This window comes from Carettochelys insculpta, chromosome 3 (genome assembly GCF_033958435.1).
Source record: "Carettochelys insculpta isolate YL-2023 chromosome 3, ASM3395843v1, whole genome shotgun sequence".
Classification (NCBI taxonomy): Eukaryota; Metazoa; Chordata; order Testudines; family Carettochelyidae; genus Carettochelys; species Carettochelys insculpta.
The window spans coordinates 86,224,795-86,243,533 of NC_134139.1; the positions used below are offsets into that span (position 1 = coordinate 86,224,795).

Consider the following 18,739-nt stretch of genomic DNA (forward strand, 5'->3'; position numbering starts at 1 on the left):
CACAGATGTTGTCTGCTCGTGACAGTACCTTCTATTTAGAAACTGAGCAGCTGCATTCTGCATTACCAGAAGCTTTGAGGTTTATTTATTAAATTTAATGGAAGCAATCAATTACAACAATTATTGTCAGAAAGGTTCGCTACAAACATGGGGTTTGATATCACCATCTTTACTCCTGGCAGAAGTGTTAGTGAAATTAAAGATTGATGGATCAACCCCTATTTGTCATCATTATGCTAAAAGGCTTGCCACTAGAAATTAAATACTTATTTTCAAGGCATTATTTGGTAATACCATGTGAAGGGTTTTTGATGATTATTTTGGAGTTTTTTAAAATGCTATATTTTTCATATTTTCAGGATTAAGTAATTATGTTCATTTGTTTTCTCCAACCACCCTGTACAGGTTTTCCTTTAATTAAAATATGTACTTATAATAATAATAATAAACAGCAGTATGTTGCATTTCTATATCATTTTTCAGCTGAAATTTAAGGGCTATCTCCTTTGCAAAGACAAACCTTTAATATATGATATGACATTTATGTTATCATTTCACCACACAGAGAAAAAAGGTGAAGACTTTTTGACACAGTGTCATGGCATAAAATGGGAACATTTTAAGGAAGTACAGTATAATTAAGTTTGGACATAATTCCATGATTGGTTGGCCTTTGATTCAATATAATTGGATTATGCAATCAATATCAGAATGTGGAGACACAAAACTGACACATTTTAGAATGAGGGATAACAATATCCTGAGATAACAGGTTGACCTTCTCTACTCTGGCACCCTCACGGCCTGACAGTGCTGAACCAGAGAATTTGCTGAACCACAGAAGGCCAATATTGTTGAGCAGCACTATCAACAGGTCCAGTTTAGTGGACTTTTGGAAGATATTTAGGGTAAATTAAAGCTAAACAACAGCATAGAACATTGAGAGTTAGGATGGGTGTCTGTTAACAATATTTATGGGACTGCTTAGGGTTAGGGAATCTTGGCCACACCTATGATCAGTGGACATCCAGCTAATTAAAATCATGCTGGATCATGGACATTGCCAGATCAGAGAGTGCTGGACTTACAGAGATCAAGTCTGTACCACCCATTACCTCAACTTGACGTTTCCTCACAGCGTGAATGCTCTTTCCATGAGCAATTAACTCCAGCAAAACAGGCTAACAGGGCTACCTCTCTGTTACTAATTAACTCCAGATAAATCATACCAAGCCTACATACTTTTTGGCAGGCATGTCCCCCATTCACCTCAACTGCTCTACATGCTTCAGAGGAACATGTGACTAAATGCCTCTTCATTGGCAGTAAACGTACCACAGTGTTTCTCATCATGGCTTTAACAGTGAACCCATCTGTGACCTGCTGCTTGGGTCTCCTCAGCTGGCCCAGGGGCTGCTGTTTTTGTGGGGGTCTCTCACCAGTATGCTTGGGGGGGCTCGAATCCTCTTTCTCTGCCACCATGTCCCCAGGCGCCTTTCTGAAAAATAGGAATTAAAATACAGGCTAAAGGAATGAAGTGGAAAATAAAACAAATCCTCACCCTCTGCTGCCCTTCCTCTTCCTCACCCCCCTGCTCTCCTTCCCCTTCCAAACCCCTGGCTCCTCTTCCACACCCCCTGCTCCCCTTCTTCACCCTAGCTGCTGCTGTCCTTCCTCTTCTTCACGCCCTCCTCCTCTTGCCCTTCCTCGCCCCCTGCTGGCGCCAGTGGAGGCTCCTGTGCGGGGTCTGGCTGGGGGACGGGACACTGACACACTCCGTCGCTAACACCAACAAGCTTCGAGGAACGCCTCACCGTTGCCAGGCAACGTGTCAACAACCGGCCGCAGTTTGCCGGCACATGACGAAGGGAGGGGCTGCGGAAATCGCGCCGATCGCGTGGAGCAACCCGCGCGAGAGCGGGAAAACGAGAGAGCGAGAGAGAGAACTACCCTACCCAGAGTACTATGCGACCGGCAGGCCCGCTGCACGTTTCCGCATGCGCAGTGTGACTCAACTGGGTCCCAGCGGCCCACCCCCCGAGTTGCGTGTTCAGTCCGCTCTGAAGGCTAGAATTCGAGCGGCGAGCGCGGACGGGACGGGGGCGTGCGCGCGCTCTCCCCTCCTCCCACCGTGGCCATGATAGGTGAGTGAGTGAAACCCGGATGCAGCCAGTGCGCACCCCCAGCTCGCATCCCCGTGGGACCCGCTGGTTCTGCCTGACCTACCCCCAGCGCCCCAGCCCGCTGCGCACGCTTGCTCATGGCTGCAAGCTCCCCGCCGGTGGCTGGGGCTCGCCTCAACGGTTCCACCTGTTTTGTCGCCAGTGACCTTGCCCTCAGCCCAGTCACCCACATAGGAAATACACGTACAGTCTGCTCACCCCATGCACATACACAATGCACCTCCCGCCCTCGCGTTAGGGTTGCCAATATTGTGTGGGACAGTTTCCTGGAGGTTTCATCACCTGGCATAAATATCCCTAATTACGAGGATCTGCAGGGCAATCCTGCAGGGTCAGTACACAAACACACACACCTGCAAAACCCTTATACAGTATGCACACACAAATGCACTCAGTTCGTTTATGTACCTGTGCACTGTAGATGCAGTACATATACATGCATATAGTTTGTGCATTGAGATTCTGTATGTCTGGATTCCTTATTTAGCCATCATCATCATCATGGTAATTTGCAGCAAAGGGACTGACTCCATGGCTACTCTAATGGAAAAATTAGTAGGTGTTCATGGCCTGATAACCAGACTACCCCACATCTCCCAGGTTTCCCTCAGCACCTCTTGCCCAGTGACAGCCCTGCTGACCAACTGGTCCTTTTCCTTCCCAGCAACTCCTACCCACCACAAAACAGCTGTTTTGCAGAATGGGTGCAGAGCAACAGGTGGAATGTGGGGATTGAGCATTCCCCCCTCTCCTCCCCACCTCTGCTAAAGGGGATGTCTGCACCTAATATGCTTTACAGAAGTGGTGGGCCCTGTGGTCCATCAGGGTTCTCTTTGGCCAACAAGACATTTGCTTGTCATTGCTCATGCAGAGGGTTGAGTTGCAATCCATAAAGTTTTTTTTTCCGCTGGCTGATATTATTAAAGTGATGATACACACAAAGCAAAATCGCATGAAATGAGGTACATGCTGACGACACACAACACTAACTGTGAGCGCCACGTGCTGCATCTGCATCCAGTTAAAGCATAGCTACAGTTCAATTGCCACACTCCACAAATTCTAGGTATGCAAGTGCAGTTAGCCAAACTACCCTATTATGGGTGACTGTCATGGTTAGGACAATCCTGTGGCCCACTGAGATGAGGGACGGCTACTCAGTCGGCCAACTCACTTGTCTAGGTTGCCCATCACTGCTTTACAGGGAGCTGAAATTAGAAGTGACTAGACCAGGGGTGTCCAACCCATAGGCGAGAATCTGGCCCTCAGAGCCTTTCCATCCAGCTTGTGCTGCTGGCAGTGCCGCTATTTTTCTGGCACGGCTCATGCGGGTTGTGGCTCCTGCTGGTGCGACTTATGCTGGGCGGCACTTTGGCTGGCATGGCTCCTACTAGTACAGCTTGCTTGGGTCCTGGCTTGCGTTGCTCCTGAGGTGGCAGCAGCTCAGGTAAGCTGCCTAATTCAGTTTTTTTTGAGGGTGCCTGGTTCTGGGGAGGGGGAAGGTATTCATTTATTTGGGGGGACAGGAGTGGGGATTGGTTTAAAGTGGGAAACTGGGGGTGCCTGGCTTTGGGGGATGGGGATTTTGCATGTCTCAAAATTTGTGGGTGCTGGGGGTACTTACTTTTTTTTTTTTTGAAAAAGGGGTACTTTATTAAAAAAAAGTTGAGAAACAGTGGAGTAGAACTCAATTTAATTGGTTCAGCAGTTGGTAGGAGGGGTCTATCTGTTAAACCAGTTAATCTGAGTCCTTTTCTTTCAGTGCAACAGGGAGTAGCCCCTGCCACAATGCTTGGGGAGTGGTTTGGGGCTGTGAGGAGTTTTAAAGCTGGGGGTGGTTTGGGGTTTGCGGGGTGGGTCTAAGGCTATGGGGTGGTTTGGTGCTATTTTATGTTTGACCCCTGGAACATGTAAAAAATTGCTGTGTGGCGTGCCCCATAAAAAAGGCTGAACAGCCCTGGATTAGACTCGCCACTCCTTTTCAGAGTTGGCCACACCTGTGCAAAGCAGGTATAAAATCCTACCCTAAGAGAATAGGAGTTTGTTACATTCACATTGCACTGAAGTATGTTACCACAAAAAGAGTAGGACATTGTAATTGTTTTCCCTTTTGTCCTTCCAGAAAGCACTTGTTTATTTTAAAGAAGTGTATCCCTTTTGCTTTTCACCATGTGGTCTGCATATAAATCTTGATGTATGCAGTGTTGCAGCTGTACAAGTCCCAGGATATTAGAGAGAAAATGTATGTGAGGTAATACCTTTTACTGGAGCTTTGTGTAAGCTGAAAATCTTTACTATTTCGGCAACAGAAGTTTGTCTAATAAAATATATTATCTCACCCATCTTGTCTCTCTAAGGCCGCGTCTACACGTGCACGCTACTTCGAAGTAGCGGCGCCAACTTCGAAATAGCGCCCATCACGGCTACACGTGTTGGGCGCTACTTTGAAGTTGAAATCGACGTTAGGTGGCAAGACGTCGAAGTCGCTAACCCCATGAGGGGATGGGAATAGCGCCCTACTTCGAAGTTGAACGTCGAAGTAGGGCATGTGTAGACGATCCGCGTCCCGCAACATCGAAATAGCAGGGTCCGCCATGGCGGCCATCAGCTGAGGGGTTGAGAGACGCTCTCTCTCCAGCCCCTGTGGGGCTCTATGGTCACCGTGTGCAGCAGCCCTTAGCCCAGGGCTTCTGGCTGCTGCTGCCGCAGCTGGGGATCCATGCTGCATGCACAGGGTCTGCAACCAGTTGTCGGCTCTGTGGATCTTGTGTTGTTTAGTGCAACTGTGTCTGGGAGGGGCCCTTTAAGGGAGCAGCTTGCTGTTGAGTCCGCCCTGTGACCCTGTCTGCAGCTGTTCCTGGCACCCTTATTTCAATGTGTGCTACTTTGGCATGTAGACGTTCCCTCGCAGTGCCTATTTCGATGTGGTTCTGCCCAACGTCGAAGTTGAACGTCGACGTTGCCAGCCCTGGAGGACGTGTAAACGTTGCTACATCGAAATAAGCTATTTCGATGTAGCGTGCACGTGTAGACGTAGCCTAAATCTTGATGGCATTTATGCATAAATATGGTTCATTCTGATCTTTCCTCATTGGCTCCTTTCCTCATTGATTGTGCGGTTCTGTCTTTTGTGGCTGTGCCATGTCATTATTACCCCTTCAGGCAGCCAGTATAGAGTGGAGGAATCAACCCACATTCTGACTTTACGCACAGTAGTGGGAGGGCACTGATTGAAATAAGCAGTGTCGTCCCAAAGTTGGCAGCTAGCCAGAATTTCCCTCTGGTATTGGGGCAGGTAATCTCTGATATCCCTGTTCCTTTACTGTGGACCCAACAGATCTCAAGAGCCATCATGTATTCCCCTCAGAAACTGTAAACTTTCCCTTTTACATGTTCCTCCTTTTTTATTTTAATTATTGTTATTTGGTTAATTACAGATGAAACAAAAAGAACATAAAGTTGAGGTGCTAAATAAAATTGTTTATGCTTAAAGGAATTCCTCCTAACCCCAATCTTAAAAACCTTCTTTCTCTCTCTCATATTGGGTATTTCATCTGAGATCTAATAAAGATTAAATGTGTGCAATTTTATGGTTGATATATAGATTAAGCATTCATCCTCTTAACTGAATTTCTTTGGAAATTGCTGCATGATCTCCATTATATTTATAGTTATAAGTTCTCTTTCCTTTGTCATTAATGTACAGTTTGTAAAATGTTACTGTGCCATTCTCTTTAAACCAACTAAAGGCAAAAGAAAGATGTGTAATTTTGCAACTCTGATTTTTTTATTCAATGTGAATATTATCTGTAAGAGCTTCAGCAGTCTGTGCCTAGTTGAATTTCTGTTTTTTATTCTGATGGAATAGAGAGCATTATAAGAAAACTTGATTTAATGAAATAAGTTTTTCTGTCCAACATATTTTTATATCTTGATGAATTCTATAGAGTTCAGGTTGTGGAATGTGCTTACAGATCTGCAATTCTTATTCTTTTTAAAATTTTCTTTCATTTCTTCAGCAAGTTTAATGTAATTTATACAGTTTTAAAAGGCATACGTGACTTAAAATTTTGAAGGTGAGAGGCCTGAGTGTCATTTGCTTCTTCTTTTGTGTCCAGTAGGTTTTGCATGAAGAATTATAAAGTATGGACTGATCTCTAGGTGTCCTATTAGGATTAAATGTGCACCAGTCTTTGATTTTTGTCTGCATGTGGCCTAATGCAAATTACCTAGCTGATCTGAATTTGTAGGAAATGACCTACTAAGACAGAAATTCTTTATTTTGAAGTGAACAACTACAATTGATTATTTGTAAATGGATCAAAAAGTCTCACAGTAATTGTCAGATGCTAAGTTTTTATGTGTGTGTTTTAAACATTTGTATTTTTTCAAACTCGACAAAAATTCAGGAATCGTGTTCTGACAGTATGGTGTCCTTGTGGAATAGGAATAGCAATGACTACAGGTGCAGCAATTTGGTCTATGTGTTTGGTCTCTGCACTCATAAAGAGCCCCACTGACCTCAGGGAAATATTGTGTTGGCATAATATAGCAAATAATGAATGTGTACAAATAATTAAAATATATTTTGATAAGTTGAACAATTACTGATATGGAAAAGTATTAATTACTTAGAGCCTTGAGTGATTTATGTGTTTGGAACAATTTTTTGAGACAAAAACAAAGTATAAAAAACACAATCCAAAAGATTAGAGGTACATAGAACAGTGCTATTTTGAGTCACACCCAAAGTCCATCTATTTGAATATCCTTTTTTCAGACAGTAGCTCCTAAATCTTTTAGCAGGAAGATCTAAGAAGCCTACAGTAGGCAGGTGAGGGATGATGTGCTCCCATAAGTCTCTTCCTGGTGCCTAGTAATTAAGACTGACTTGTCACCTGAAGCTTAAAGTTGACTGTCCCTTCCAAAATTTGTCATCATTAATTATGATAACTGGATATTTCTAATAGTTATATAAATAGCCAATCTCTTTTAGAATTTTATAATGTTCTAGGCCTCAGTTACTTATTGTGGCAAGGACTTCAACAGTTAATTACATATTGGGTAAGCAAGTATTTCCTTTTATAAATTTTTAATTTCCCACTTTTAATTGAATGTTCCCTTGTTTGTGTTTTATGAGATGGGGAGAACAGAAGTTTCTGTCAAACTTTTACATACCATTTGTTATTTTATCATGTATTTCTCGTGGTCTGCTTTCTATAGTGAGCAATCTTTACCTTTTCAATCTCTCTTTATATGACCGTTTTCCTAGACTCTTCATTATTCTCAGTGCTCTTCTCTGTAGTTTTGCAATATCCTTTGTGAAATGGGTTGGTATTGCATAGCATGTTCTAGATAAGGTTATACCACAGATTGAAAAGAAAGCATTATATATAGTCCCAGAGGGGTAGCCGGGTTAGTCTGTAGCTGCTCAAATAGAAGCAGACCTGTGGCACCTTAGAGACTAACAAATTTAGTAGGTCATGAACTTCTGTGGGTAGAACCCATTTCCTCAGATGTGGAAGTGGATCTTAGCCATGAAAACTCATGACCTAACAAAAGTGTTAGTTTCTAAGAAGCTATAGCACTGCTTGTTATTTGAAAAGCATTGTCATTTCTTTCTATTACTCACTATCTCATCTTAAGATCTTCTTACCTTTTTTGACTTCATCTGCACAATGTGAATGGGTTTTACTTCTATCTGCAGTAACACTTTTTCAGCAGATACATAGTTAATTTAGAATCTGTAAGGTATATAAGTAAGGTAGTTATTTAAAAAGTCTCAACTGTGTATTGGGTAACTTTTCAGAAGTAGCAAAAGCACAGTTTGGCTGGAAATGGGTTATCGTGTAGCCCAAGGCTACAATGCTGAAATTTAATTTGAGCTGTATTCAAAAGCCTAACTTTATAGATGTTTATCATTTCAGTAAATAGGTTGTTCTCCTGCCTCCTTCTCCGTCTACACCAGAGGTGCTCAGAGACATGCCAGCTTCTGTCTCCTTCTGGGAGCGGTGCGGGACCATGGCATGCATACAGCCTGTCTGAGCCCTTTTGCACTGCTGGACTTCTAATTTTCTCAGAACTTTTTTGTCTTTTTTTTTTCTCCAGAGAACAGTTGCCCACAAGGGGGCAGCCGAAGAGCCACATGTAGGTTGCTGACCTCTGTCTTAGGGATCACAGAAACCACAATGTTAGAGATGTAGTACCTTAAATACTGCATAACCAGAAATCTGTAGTCTAAATGTGTTAATCCTACTGTGGGGGGAAGACTTATAAGTAATTAATGTTTGTATAATGCAATTACATATTTTAAGTTGTATTATTTCTCTTTCAGTACATCCAATTTATTTCTGCTACTCTCTGCCAGGCAATTTCCAATATCATTCAGTTACTTATGGAAAGTAATCCACTGGAAACATACTGATTCTGGCAAGAGATACTCTAACATAGAGCTGTTTGTCTTACTGTACTTAATAAAGGGAAATATGATACACTTTTAATCAGTTAAATGTTCTGAAACAAGGCTTAGTTCATCAAAAATATGTGACTATAGTAAAGAGAATAACAAAACCACATCTAATTTCCTTTAAGTTATAGTTTTCATCTGTATATGGTATTCAAGATGTGAGCTTACCATGGATTTATATAGGGGCAATAAGATATTCTTTGTCTTATTCTCTGTCCTTCTAAAAATTATTCCTAGCATTTTGCTGGTTTTTTTTTTGACTGCTGGAGTACATTGAGTGGATGTTTTCCACAATGACTCCAAGATCTTTCTCTTGAGTGGTGATGGCTAAATTAGTCCCCTTTCTTGTGTATGTACAGTTGGGATTATTTTTTCCAATGTGCTTTGGTTTGCATTTATCAATATTAAAGTTCAATTGTCATTTTGTTACCCAATCACTTAGTTTTGTGAGATCCTTTTGAAGCTCTTCACAGTCTGCTTTATTTGTAACTATCATGAGCAGGTTAGTATCATTAGCAAATTTTGCCATCTCAGGCTACGGTTACATTAGTGAGTTTTGCTGACAAAACTGGTGGATCATCCACACACAGAATGTGTTTTGTTGATAGATTGTCAACAAAACGCAGCACTTTCACAGGCAGCGTTCTGCCTCTCAGCCATGAAGCATAATACTGCTGTCAGCAGGGTCTGTGGTCCAAAAAGCAGTGTGGATGCTTGGGGTGGGGCAGCTTCTCTCTACAGACAGAGCATCCAGAAAAATGGGCAGATCTATCTGCTATGCTTCTCGGTATCTGTTATGTCAAGAGAGCGGCGGGCAGTCCAGCTGCTCTGTCAACGGAGCAGAGCGCTCTTCCGATTGCCTTTTGTATGTGACAGTGACTTCTGTTGTTAAATCTCTGTAGTGTAACCATAGCCTCACTGTTTGCCCCTTTTGTCCAGATCGTTTATAAATATGGTGAATAGGATTGGTTCCAGTATGGACCCTTAAGAGACACTGCTAGTTACCTCTCTCCATTCTGAAAACTTACCATTTATTCCTACCCTTTGTTTCCTTTAATTTAGTCAGTTGTAAATCCATGAGAGGACCTTCTTTCTTATCCCATGACAACTTATTGTCTAAGAGCCTTTGTTAAGGGACCTCATCAAAGGCTTTCTGGAAATCAAAGTACAGGAAAATCTCGATTTTACAGATCCCAATTTAGCGGACTTTGGGAGTGATGGTTGTCCTTGCCCATTGTTCCTAAAGTCCACTGCTGTCTGTAAAATCATCCCCCCTGCCCTGCAAAAAGTTGAGACTTTCTGCTTCTGTGGCCCAGAGAAGCTGCCGCACTCTTATTCCACCATGGGTGGGGTATTTACATGGGTAGACTGCCACTTGCGTACACACCCCATCCCACAAGTGGTCCCTCTAGCCACGCGTGGTGTGGACTCTGTAGCTGTGCATGGGGGGGCGGTGAGTGGCAGCTTTTTCTTGTGGGGGTAGGCTGGCGTTGGGGAGCCTGGTGGGGATGGGTGCGTGGCAAACCCTCATGTGTAACACACTTTTGGGAATAACAAACACCTCTCCCTCCCTATTAAGCCATTAAATCGAGGGTTTAATGTACACTGTATCCACTGGGTCCTCCTTGTTCACATAGGTATTCATGAATATTAGAAAATTGTCAAAATACACCCATATTAATGAGATTAGTGTCATTCTGTACATATGTTTACTTATGGGGGAGGGAGACAAGCAAAAATCTTTGCATTCAGATGATCAGTTTGTCAAGTTTTAGCTTGATATATTTTAAATGACTGGGATATTAAAGCTTGAAAATCGGATGTTATAAGAAAAACGCAAGCTACTTAATAATAATTGTTATTCATTATAGTTAATAAGGAGTGTTTGCATTTCCACTGTAAAGCCCAGGTTTCACTAGATAAATAATTTATAGAAGTCTCATATTTTTCACTAACTATAAATGTACCATACACTGGTAAGTTGATATTTAAGGTGATCTTACATTTTTCAGGAAAATAGCATTTAATTATTTTTTTTTGTAAAGAAGTTCTATCTAATGGTGTTCCTGGTGACTACAGGCCAGATTTTCAAAGGTATTTATAGATGTAGTGGGATTTTCAGAAGTGCCTAAGCAGGTATTTGCTTAACTGTCAATGGCAATTAGGTGCAAAACTTACTTGGAGGCTTTTGAAAACATGAACAGGCACATACCTTCATGTTTAGACACGCAAATAGCTTTTTTCCCTGCACGTCTATTTTATTAGACCCATTCAGTAGTACAAGGTTTTGCTTCAAAACACCAATTTTCACATTCTGTATTTTCAAAGAGCTTCTTTTTTTCAGCAGCCCTTGAAATTGCCAGCATTTCAGCTCACTGTAAAATCATTAGCTTATCACAGTATTCTTAAGAACACAATAGTCTCAGGATAATATTGTACATATTGTATATAATAATATATAAATCTTTTTTTTGCACCAAAGTTTCGAGTGACTCAAAAAAAGTTCGTACTTCATAAGTTCAAACTTCAAAGTTCCATATTCATGAAGGGAGAATTTATGCAGAATATTCACTGTAATATGTTAGCTTTTTTATATTTTGATCAATTAAATTTTTTTCCCTGCTGTTTTTTAGCTTATAATTGTGGCCCACTGCTTGTTCAGTGTTTTAATTTGCAGTTAATGAGAACATATTTAAGAGGATTTTGTTTTGTTCAGATCTGAACAACTTCTCTGTTGTTTGACAGACTTCCTGACATCAAACTTGGAAGACCTGGTTATGTGACTGTCCCAATTGATTCATGCTTGACTTCAGTAGATTAATTTCCTACATTCTAACATAGTCCGTGTCTACACTTGCCCCCTTCTTCAGAGAGGGCATGGAAATGACACGGACCGAGGAACATCAATGAGGTGCTGTCATGCATATGCAGCACCTTATTAGCATAATGGCAGCCGTGCGAATTTTGAAGCTGCTAACTTCAAAGTGCTGACAGGCAATCTAAACGCGGGCACTTCAAAATACGTACCCAACGTCGAAATTCCCTTACTCTCAGTTTGTTTTGGGAGAAAGGGAATTTCAAAGTTGGGTGCATATTTTGAAGCGCCCACAACCAGACTGCCTCTCAGCTCTTCGAAGTTAGCAGTTTTGAAATTCATGCAGCCACCATTATGCTAATGAGTCCCTGCATATGCATAGCAGCACCTCATTGACATTCTCTGGTCTGTGTCATTTCCATACCCCTTTCAAAGAAGGGGGCTAGTGTAGATATGACTATACTGTGATTTTTGCAATGAAAGATTTTGATGATAATATTAATTAAGTCAACAAGATATATTATTCTCCCCCATATTCCTATTTCCTATTTGTCCATACATTCAAATTTTGATAAATACTACTGGAATGTGGTTGGTAGCTATAAGGTCATTGTGGGCATAGAGGCATCACCAATCAGCTGTAGGTTGAACCTCTCTCATCTGGCAACATCCATAATCCAGCATGATTTTAGTTAGCTGGATAGCCACTTACCATGGGTGTAACCGTGTCTCATAAAGTTTGTGTACAGTTGCCAGTCCTGGCTGTCAGTGTTCTGTGCTGTTATTTAGCTGTATTTTACACCTAAATATCTTCTAAGAGCCCAGTAAGCAGTGGAAGTGTTGGTAATGTGCTAGACAATATTGACTTCCTGTGGTTGGGCAAGTTCCCCCAGCTGGGAGAAGCCGTGCCGCCATGGGTGTCTGGCTGCCTGCCTTTCCCCAGGTGGGGCAAGCTGGGCAAACAGACAGCAATGCCACTGTGGCTTCTCCCTGGCTTCCCCCAGCTGGGAGACAGCTGCTGCCTGGTTTCTGGCTCCCTGCCACTCTGGGAGCCAGGAAACTGACCAGTGCTAGTGCACTGGTCAGTTTCTTGGCTGCTGCAAGCCCAGGAGAGCTGGGAGCCAGGCTGCCATCTGGTTCCTGGCTCTTCTCACGCCCCCGACTTGTGCACAATTTGAGTCATGCGAGGGTGTGCAGGACCGCAGCCCTTGTGTAACTCCATGGACTACTGTATGCTTAATCCTCTGCCGATATTTTAATTTGTTATTAACTGTACGCATTCTTTGTTCTCACAAGTTTCATGTGTCATTAAAAGACCCCACCTAGAATTTAATTAGGAGAAACCATATGTAAAATATGATACAGTTCTTCAGTAAATGAATGCTTTCAGTAGTCTAGCACAGAATGTACAACCGTAAGTTTGCCTTTCTGTTATCCATTTAAGAACATTTTTATAGTTGAGTGAGATTCCAGAAGGCTTTATACTGCATGAGATCTAGAATGGTTATGTACATCATGTTTCAGTCTAACTCTGTTAAAATAATTTTTGTACTGGATTAATATGCATTTCCTTTAAGGTAAGGCCTATGAAAGTGTAACATTCCCTGATATAGTGTGTTGAGTAAATTAGAACTGCCTAAGGGCCAGGGTGTCATTAGATTGTAGGTAGCTGAGTAAAACCACTTGAGTTAATTTTATGCAGTAAGAATACTAATTTAAATTAGTGTCTAAATTAAACTTGCTAGCAGTGTAGCAAGACAGGAGGCCTAGGTTTTATAGCAGAATCAGAATGGTGGTTCAGGGTAGGCTGAGACCATGCCACAAATGATACAATTAATGTTTACATAACTGATTGCTTTGGATGGCAGGACGTATAATATCCATATTTTATCATTTGCACTGGTTATATGACAACCTACTTATAAAGTGTATATATGATTTGTGTGAGTACAGTCTTATTCACAATTTGTACCTCTGAAAATGTGAATTGTGAGGTGTGCAGGAGTTTGGGGGAATTGTTAAGTTTTCAGTTGACCAGCTGGTATTTACCTCAGAGGTTCTGGAGCCTACACATTAATTATTTTAAACAAGTCAATTTGTACATTGACTTTCCTTCAAAAATGAAGAGTATTGGTGTTTGGATGGCTGTTATGTGAACATTATAGGGAAGGTTCTTTGGAGCTTTAGATGGGCTATTAGTTGAGTTTGTTATATGTCTTAGAGTTCTTCAGGGCCTGAACCCTGATGTGGCGAATGAACATCCTAACCAGACTGGTTTCCATTTTATGAATTATATCTACTATATATTTGAGAGCATTTGTGTGTCAGCCTGTTTGTTCAAGAACTCCTCCTAAACCGTAAGAGCTAAGACCACCAAATTTGGTATATAGCTTCCTCTTATTGTAACTGAAAGCAAGGGTTTGCTTGGGCTAGGAAAATGGGATGTACCTGGAATGGGATTGCTTCTGATAGAACCATGCAGAAAAGAGACAGAATCACCAGGCAGGTGAAAGGGGTTGGCTAAGGTTGTGTTCCTCTCCCACCCATTTGGGACTGCCCCAGCAGTGAGCTCCCCGGTATCAATTAGGAAGGGTAGGGGAAGGAGAGAGGCTGAAGTTTTTTCTGCCCCAGATTCCTACAGGAACATTCCTGACTGTTCCCCTTTGCTAGGGAGCACAAGGAAAGTGAATAGTTTGCTTCATTCCTCATTGGCTGGCGTAGGGGGCAGACAAATCAGGACTTGACCCAGCCAGGGGATTTGTGCTCCAGCGGGCACAGCTGGGGAGGGGTGCTTTTCACCGGGCCCAAGCTGCTGCAATGAGAGCGGGTTGGGGTAGTCCTCCCTCGCTGGGGCAGCCTGCCTACTGAACCCCTCATCCCCAACCCCACCCCGCAGCAATGATTTTAATGAAGCATGTACATTTTCATTTTATTGAGTTGAGGACTTGAGCAAAGCTGGGTAAATTTTCTAGTTGACTAAATACACAGAAAATACACATGGCAAATCAAGGAAAAATAGAATAATATGGTGAATTAGTTAACAGGCTTATTAAATCAACTGGTAAACCAACAATACTTTAGAAGTTTTAGCTAATAATTTGGTTAGCAGTTTGTTTTAGTGGTTAGCTCCAAAATTATTGGGCCATTATCAGCTTCATTGGCAACTGATATATTTATATGCCTACTGAAGTAATAATATAGGGAAAGTCAGATCACTCCCGGTTTAAAAGTCATGCTGAGACTACATCTCCAATATTAACTAATTCAGTCTACCCAAATTATACGTGTTTAGTTGAGAATCATCACTTCTCCGGAACATGTAGTTACATGCAACATTCCACTGCTATTGGTGGTGACCCAACTGCAGAATTTCCAGGCTACATTTATGTTTCATTGGCTGCAGAAGACACAATATTTTGCAAATATGTCCGTATTACATGTCAGTCTTCAACTATATAAAGGATTAATTGATTATGTATATGTTGAATTAGTTTGTCACAAAGGTTTTGAATGTATCACAGAATATTTCCATTGATTCATTGGAATTCATAGTTAATTTTTGAAGCTACTGTATTTGAGAAATTTTGTGTGTTTTGTTCAAGAACACCTGTTAAACAGTAAGAGCGAGGGCCAGCAAGTTTGGTATACCGTTTCCTCTTATGATAACTTAAAACAAAGTAAGGGTTTGGCTGGGCCAGGGAAATGGGATGTGCCTGGAATGGGATTGCTTATTGTAAAACCATACAGAAAAGAAAGAGACTCACCTGGCAGGTGAAAGGGGGTGGCTTGAGGTGCGTCCTTGCCCCACCCTCCGATCCAGGCCTGAGACAGCCTTGAGACTTCTCCCCACCTACGATTTGCACAGGAACATTGCTGGCTTCTCTCCTTTGTCATGGAACCGTGGGAGAATGGAGAGTTTGCTGCATTCCTGACTCTGGCTAGGGAGTGCAGGGGCAGATGAACTTGGATCTGTCCCAGCAGGGGGACATGCACCATCCCCTCACTGTGGCCACTTGAACTGCAGCACCATAGAGAGTTTTTTCTCACCTGGCCCCAAGCTGCTGTGGTGGGAGAAGGCTGGGGTAGTCCTGTCTCCCCAAGGCAGCCTGCATACTGAACTTCTCATCCCCAGCCCCATCCCAGAGCAATGATTTCAATGAATCATGTACATTTTCATTTAATTTGCTAGAAAACAAAAATTAATTAAGGAGCCGAACAATCCTGGGTAAATCTTATTATTATGCTATAATGGAGCAATACTGTGTCTAGTTCTGTATATTTCTTCTGGCAGAGATTATGATTAATATTTCAGAGCAAGGTGACACCAGTCTCCACTGGAAAGCAGGGGATGAAGGGAAACCATCTAGCTAGTTATGTAATGATTTAAATAAGAACATAAGAATGGCCATACTGGGTCAGACCGAAGGTCCATCCAGCCCAGTATCCCGTCTGCTGACAGTGGCCAATGCCAGGTGCCCCAGAGAAGGAGAACAGAAGACAATGATCAAGTGATTTATCTCCTGCCATCCATCTCCTGCCCTTGTACTGAAGGCTAGGGCACCATACTTTACCCCTGACTAATAGCCATTTATGGACCTAACCTGCAAAAATTTATCGAGCTCTTTTTTAAACCCTAATAGAGTCCTGGCCTTCACAGCCTCCTCTGGCAAGGAGTTCCACAGGTTGACTGTGCGCTGTGTGAAGAAAAATTTCCTTGTATTAGTTTTGAACCTACTACCCATCAATTTCATTTGGTGTCCCCTAGGTCTTGTATTATGGGAAAAGGTAAATAATTTTTCTATATTCACTTTCTCCACACCATTCATGATTTTATATACCTCTATCATATCACCCCTCAATCGCCTCTTTTCCAGACTGAAAAGTCCCAGTCTCTCTAGCCTCTCCCCATATGGGACCCGTTCCAAACCCCTAATCATCTTAGTTGCCCTTTTCTGAACCTTTTCTAATGCCAATATATCTTTTTTGAGGTGAGGAGACCACATCTGCACTCAGTACTCAAGATGTGAGCGTACCATAGTTTTATATAAGGGAAGTATGATATTTTTTGTCTTATTATCTATCCCTTTTTTAATAATTCCTAACATCCTATTTGCTTTACTAACTGCCGCTGCACACTGCGTGGATGTCTTCAGAGAACTATCCACTATAACTCCAAGATCCCTTTCCTGATCTGTCGTAGCTAAATTTGACCCCATCATGTTGTACGTGTAATTTGGGTTATTTTTTCCAACGTGCATTACCTTACACTTACCCACATTAAGTTTCATTTGCCGTTTTGCTGCCCAATCACTCAGTTTGCTGAGATCTTTTTGTAGTTCTTCACAATCCCTTTTGCTTTTGACTGTCCTGAACAACTTGGTGTCATCTGCAAACTTTGCCATCTCACTGCTTACCTCATTTTCTAGATCATTGATGAACAAGTTGAACAGGATCGGTCCCAGGACTGACCCCTGGGGAACACCACTAGTTACCCCCCTCCATTGTGAAAATTTACCATTTATTCCAACCCTTTGTTTTCTGTCTTTTAACCAATTCCCGATTCATGAAAGGATCTTTCCTCCTATCCCATGACCGCCTAATTTACATAAAAGCCTTTGGTGTGGGACCGTGTCAAAGGCTTTCTGGAAATCTAGGTATATTATGTCCACTGGGTGCCCCTTGTCTGCATGTTTATTAACCCCTTCAAAGAATTCTAATAGATTAGTTAGACACGACTTCCCTCTGCAGAAACCATGCTGACTTTTGCCCAAAAATTCGTGCTCTTCTACGTGCCTTGCAATTTTATTCTTTACTATTGTTTCTACTAATTTTCCTGGTACTGATGTTAGACTTATCAGTCTATAATTGCCAGGGTCTCCTCTAGAGCTTTTTTTAAATATTGGCGTTATATTGGCCGTCTTCCAGTCATTGGGTACCGAAGCGGATTTAAGGGATAGGTTACAAACCACTGTTGTTAACTCCACACTTTCACATTTGAGTTCTTTCCGAACCCTTGGGTGAATACCGTCTGGTCCTGGAGACTTGTTACTATTCAGCTTATCAATTAACTCCAAAACCTCCTCTAATGTCACTTCAAATGGTGAAAGGTGTTCTGTCTTGACCATTGCAAGACTTAGCTGACCTGTGAAGTCTGAGGTTTTATATTTTGCTCATTACTTTATTTTTACATGGATTCCATCAAGTTTGCAACAAATTTCTAAGACCTGTCAGAATTGCTGACTTCTTACAAAACAGAGGGGGTGGAAAGTGATAAAAATAGGCAGATATTTGAGCATGATTGAATGCACTGTGTTATAAAGAAGAACATGCCTCAGTTACAGGGACATAAATGTTATCGTTTTTGTTTTTAAAGATGAAAACACTTGTAAAATTTTATTTATGTATTTTGGCATGAAAAAATGCTGAATTCTGTTAAAGTTTAGTTTTCATATTTATGGTCAAATTCTGCCTTTGAAATTGTGTGTTAAAGTTTCCATATATTTCAGTGGCAGCTGTTTAATTCAACCAAGGCACTATGGATGCCTCTACACTAAGAGACCAAATCAAATTTATTTATATTGATTTTCTAATTCTGGAATTTGTAAGTTCGATTTTGACCACCCTCACTTCAACCGTGCTCCCCACAAAGTCGAGTCATTGCTGCCCCACACAAATTGGCGAACATCAACTGTTGCCATAGTGCATTATGGGAGGCTATCCCACAGTTCCCTCATTCCCAAAGCATTCTGGGTATGTTCACTGGTCTTGACGTCATCGTGCTCCATTGCATTTTCCTCATTCCCCTGATCCCTGAAAATGTGTTGATCCCTGGAAATAAGGCAGAGAACCTCAAAATTAGAAGAAAGAAATTTTTGGTTCCCCTGCACATTACTTTGCCAACATGGATGCAGTAACTGTATTCTCAACTGGCCATCCACTTGTCCCACTTCCCATCACTCCCTGCATGTGACCCCTGAAATAAATGCGGGGGCCTAGACTGTTTTTTAAAGTGAGAAGGAAGAGGATAGAAAAATGTAGGGAAAAGAATGTTGGGTTTCCCCCTTCAATATATTGGTGTTGCAGAGAGTCTTTGGCTTTCCTGTGCATTATAAGGCTTCAGTGCAATGACTGTGTTCTCAACTGGCCATCCACTGAATATCCAACCTCCCATAATTGCGTGCATGTGATCCCTGAAAGTAATACAGGGGTCAGGACTGTATTTGAAAGTGAGAAGAAAGAGGATAGAAAAGCATAGGAAAAAAGAATTTTTGGTTT

The 18,739-nt window shown here is 41.9% G+C and overlaps 2 protein-coding genes across 3 annotated transcripts in view; one reads left to right on the forward strand and one right to left on the reverse strand.

Moving 5' to 3' along the window:
- The window catches only part of PACRG (parkin coregulated), a 435,595-nt gene extending 433,855 nt beyond the window's left edge, over window positions 1–1,740 (reverse strand). Inside the window, exons 1-2 of the mRNA XM_074990275.1 lie at window positions 1,655–1,740; window positions 1,336–1,498 (exon numbers count right to left, since the gene is read on the reverse strand). Coding sequence (XP_074846376.1) covers window positions 1,336–1,482 — 147 coding nt within the window. The 5' untranslated portion in view covers window positions 1,483–1,498; window positions 1,655–1,740. The remainder of the gene's footprint in view (window positions 1–1,335; window positions 1,499–1,654) is intronic.
- Window positions 1,741–2,009: 269 nt separating this feature from the next.
- The window catches only part of PRKN (parkin RBR E3 ubiquitin protein ligase), a 1,267,469-nt gene continuing 1,250,739 nt past the window's right edge, over window positions 2,010–18,739 (forward strand). The window contains exon 1 of one of the 2 annotated variants that reach the window (XM_074988686.1): window positions 2,010–2,144. In XM_074988686.1, coding sequence (XP_074844787.1) covers window positions 2,138–2,144 — 7 coding nt within the window. In that variant the 5' untranslated portion in view covers window positions 2,010–2,137. The remainder of the gene's footprint in view (window positions 2,145–18,739) is intronic. The other variant, XM_074988685.1, reaches the window with a different exon arrangement.